This window comes from Colobus angolensis, unplaced genomic scaffold (genome assembly GCF_000951035.1).
Source record: "Colobus angolensis palliatus isolate OR3802 unplaced genomic scaffold, Cang.pa_1.0 Scaffold124, whole genome shotgun sequence".
NCBI lineage: Eukaryota > Metazoa > Chordata > Mammalia > Primates > Cercopithecidae > Colobus > Colobus angolensis.
In genome coordinates this window covers 8,042,034-8,045,004 of record NW_012113586.1, presented here as the reverse complement: position 1 = coordinate 8,045,004, position 2,971 = coordinate 8,042,034, and the positions used below count along the sequence as shown (strand labels likewise).

The 2,971-nt window shown below is 39.3% G+C and overlaps 2 protein-coding genes across 2 annotated transcripts in view; one reads left to right on the top strand and one right to left on the bottom strand.

Annotated features, from left to right (window-relative positions):
- The window catches only part of CAPZA1 (capping protein (actin filament) muscle Z-line, alpha 1), a 60,537-nt gene that overhangs the window by 3,547 nt on the left and 54,019 nt on the right, over nucleotides 1–2,971 (top strand). The gene's annotated exons all lie outside the window — the stretch shown is intronic.
- LOC105505349 (high mobility group protein B1) lies at nucleotides 456–1,017 on the bottom strand. The gene is made up of 2 exons (XM_011933165.1): nucleotides 791–1,017; nucleotides 456–612 (listed from the first exon to the last, which is right to left on the bottom strand). The coding sequence occupies exons 1-2, from the start codon at nucleotides 938–940 to the stop codon at nucleotides 463–465; spliced, it is 300 nt and encodes a 99-aa protein (XP_011788555.1). The 5' UTR covers nucleotides 941–1,017; the 3' UTR covers nucleotides 456–462.

Here is a 2,971-nt window from a genome sequence, read left to right as displayed (position 1 = left end):
TTAAGTTAACAGACCATGAAAACAAATAGTATCAAGTGTACACTGCATTGCTATTTAAAGCTGCCTGTGAATTTCTGTGATGCACTGGACAGGGTGCAAATACTGTAACATGCTAATATCCTTCACAACCAAAGCTTAATTTACAACTATTTAATTTATACTAGCTAGAGCCCCAGATGAACATTCTACAATTACACTATTTCAGAGAGAGAGTATTTTTCAAGAAATAAAAGGACCAAAGGAGATACACTGGGCAAAGGAGACCAAGTGTCTAACTCAAATGCTCTGGTAACACTCCCACCCAACAGGAATTTTATACTATTTAAATATAACCAGTATGAACAAGTATTAGCTAAGAAACTTTGTACACTTACACCCTAAACTGACAAAGTAGCTTGCTAAATAAATCTCTCTCAGCTTCTACTGTAAAACGTGTCTGGGAAGTAAAAACAGGCAAGATACTCACGGAGGCCTCTTGGGTGCATTGGGATCCTTGAACTTCTTTTTTGTCTCCCCTTTGGGAGGGATATAGGTTTTCATTTCTCTTTCATAACGGGCCTTGTCTGCCTTTGCCATATCTTCAAATTTTCCTTTCTCTTTAGCAGACATGGTCTACAAAATAATTATTTGTAAGTTTAAGTTGTAAAATATAAGTAAATTATTCTCAAAACCAATGTCTTTTGCCATGTAATAGTGTGACACTATGAGAGCGCCAACTAGACTTTTTTTTGCATCCTCAATTGGAAATTGTCTTTTAATTACCTTGTTAGCATGTTTTAAGCCCTCTTACCTTCCACCTCTCTGAGCACTTCTTAGAAAACTCTGAGAAGTTGACTGAAGCATCTGGGTGCTTCTTCTTATGCTCCTCCCGACAAGTTTGCACAAAAAATGCATATGATGACATTTTGCCTCTCGGCTTCTTAGGATCTCCTTTGCCCATGTTTAGTTATTTTTCCTCAGCGAGGCACAGAGTCGCCCAGTGCCCGTCCGGCTCTCACTTGCCCCGGCGCTGTCTCTTCTTGGTTACATTTTCTAAAAGCAGTAAACCTTTAGAAAATTTGGTGATAATGAATGGACTCTAATTTCCTTATAAATATGTATGTAAAAGCTAGTAAAATCATCTATTCTCATAACTGCTGAAGTTTTTTTAATCACTTTGTAAAAAGGAAGTTGGGTTTTGTTACCTGAAATGGTCATGATGAGCTGTCTAAATAAAACAGGAAGTTGAAAGTGTAGTAACTTTTAGAAATAAACGTTTTAGTTGTAGCTTTGAGTTCACAGTTTCTGAGAATGAACTTGAGCTCTTTAGTTAACATGCTTAGCAAGATGAAGATACCATAATTAGGAAGCCTGAAATATGAGATGAATTACTTCTTTGGGTTCTTTTCATTGTCTGTTTTCTTTATTTCATTCAACATTTGCAAAACATCAAAGAGAATTTTTGGGGGGCTGGAAAAAAGTTTAGCATTTTTTTCCCTTCCGCCTAACTAGAAGAATATTTGTGTACAATTTCAAAAGTATGGTAATTGAGAAGTTATGCTTTCAGTTTAGACAATGCTTTCAGTAATAAGGTGAAGTTTTCGGTATTAAGAAAAATTACATGCTTTCAGTTTAGACAACGGTAGTGGTTTTAAGGCATTTTTGAGAATCAAGTTTATCAAAATTATTTAGTAGAGCTGTAGAAAATGTTGTAAATAGATGAAATATGAGGGCTCTGTTAGAGCACATGAAAAATATTTATACTTTTTTTTGAAACAGAGTCTCGCACTGTCTCCCAGCAGGTTGGAGTGCAATGGCACGATCTCGGCTCACTGCAACCTCCACCTCCCGGGTTCAAGCGATTCTCCTGCCTCAGCCTCCCAGGTAGCTGGGATTATAGGCACCTGCCACCACACCTGGCTAATTTTTTGTATTTTTAGTAGAGACAGGGTTTCACTATGTTGGCCAGGCTGGTCTCAAACTCCTGACCTCGTTATCCGCCCGCGTCGGCCTCCAAATGCTGGGATTACAGGCGTGAGCCACTGCACCCACCAAATATTTGTACTTTTAAACTGGATCCTTGATTATGTATTACCTCCATAATTTGCTAGTTACCATTGTAGGATAAAGCAAGCCCTAAAGAGAGATTGTTGTGGCTGTTTTCTAACGAGTCATCAATTAATATTAAAAGTGTCATTCTTCCATCTTCACTTTTCAGTTAGCTTTGCTGAGAGGTATTCATATAATATGTTAAGAAATCCTAGGACAGGCTGGGCTCGGTGGCTCACACCTGTAATCCCAACACTCTGGGAGGCCGAGGTGGGCATGTCACCTGAGATCGGGAGTTCGAGACCAGCCTGACAAACATGGAGAAACCCCGTCTTTACTAAAAATACAAAAATTAGCTGGCACAGTCGCACATGCCTGTAATCCCAGCTACTCAAGAGGCTGAGTCAGGAGAATCGCTGGAACCTGGGAAGCAGAGGTTGCGGTGAGCCGAGATGGCGCTATTGCACTCCAACCTGAGCAACAAGACTGAAACTCCGTCTCAAAGAAAAGAAAAAGAAATCCTAGGACAGGAACATAAAGCCTAGTAAGGAGATATAAACTCACATGTCCAGTCTTTTGTTAGTAGTATTGATTTATCATAATTTCTTCCAGAACACTTGGCTGTTTTATTATGACCGGGCTTAATGCTAAACAAAGTAGTGTAAATTTGTCAGAAAATTCAGATCCCAGGTTTTTTCTGATTGTGTAGCCATGCTTTTTTCACTATACTGTTCTTTTCCATATAGCTATGAATGAAAAACCAGAGTAGAGGCTTCCATCTAATGGATTATAAATGAGGTAGTATGGGCGGGGCGTGATGGCTCATGTTTGTAATCCCAAACTTTGGGAGGCCAAGGCTGTCGGATCACCTGAGGTCAGGAGTTCGAGACTAGCCTGACCAACATGGTGAAACCCCATCTCTACTAAAAATACAAAATTAGCC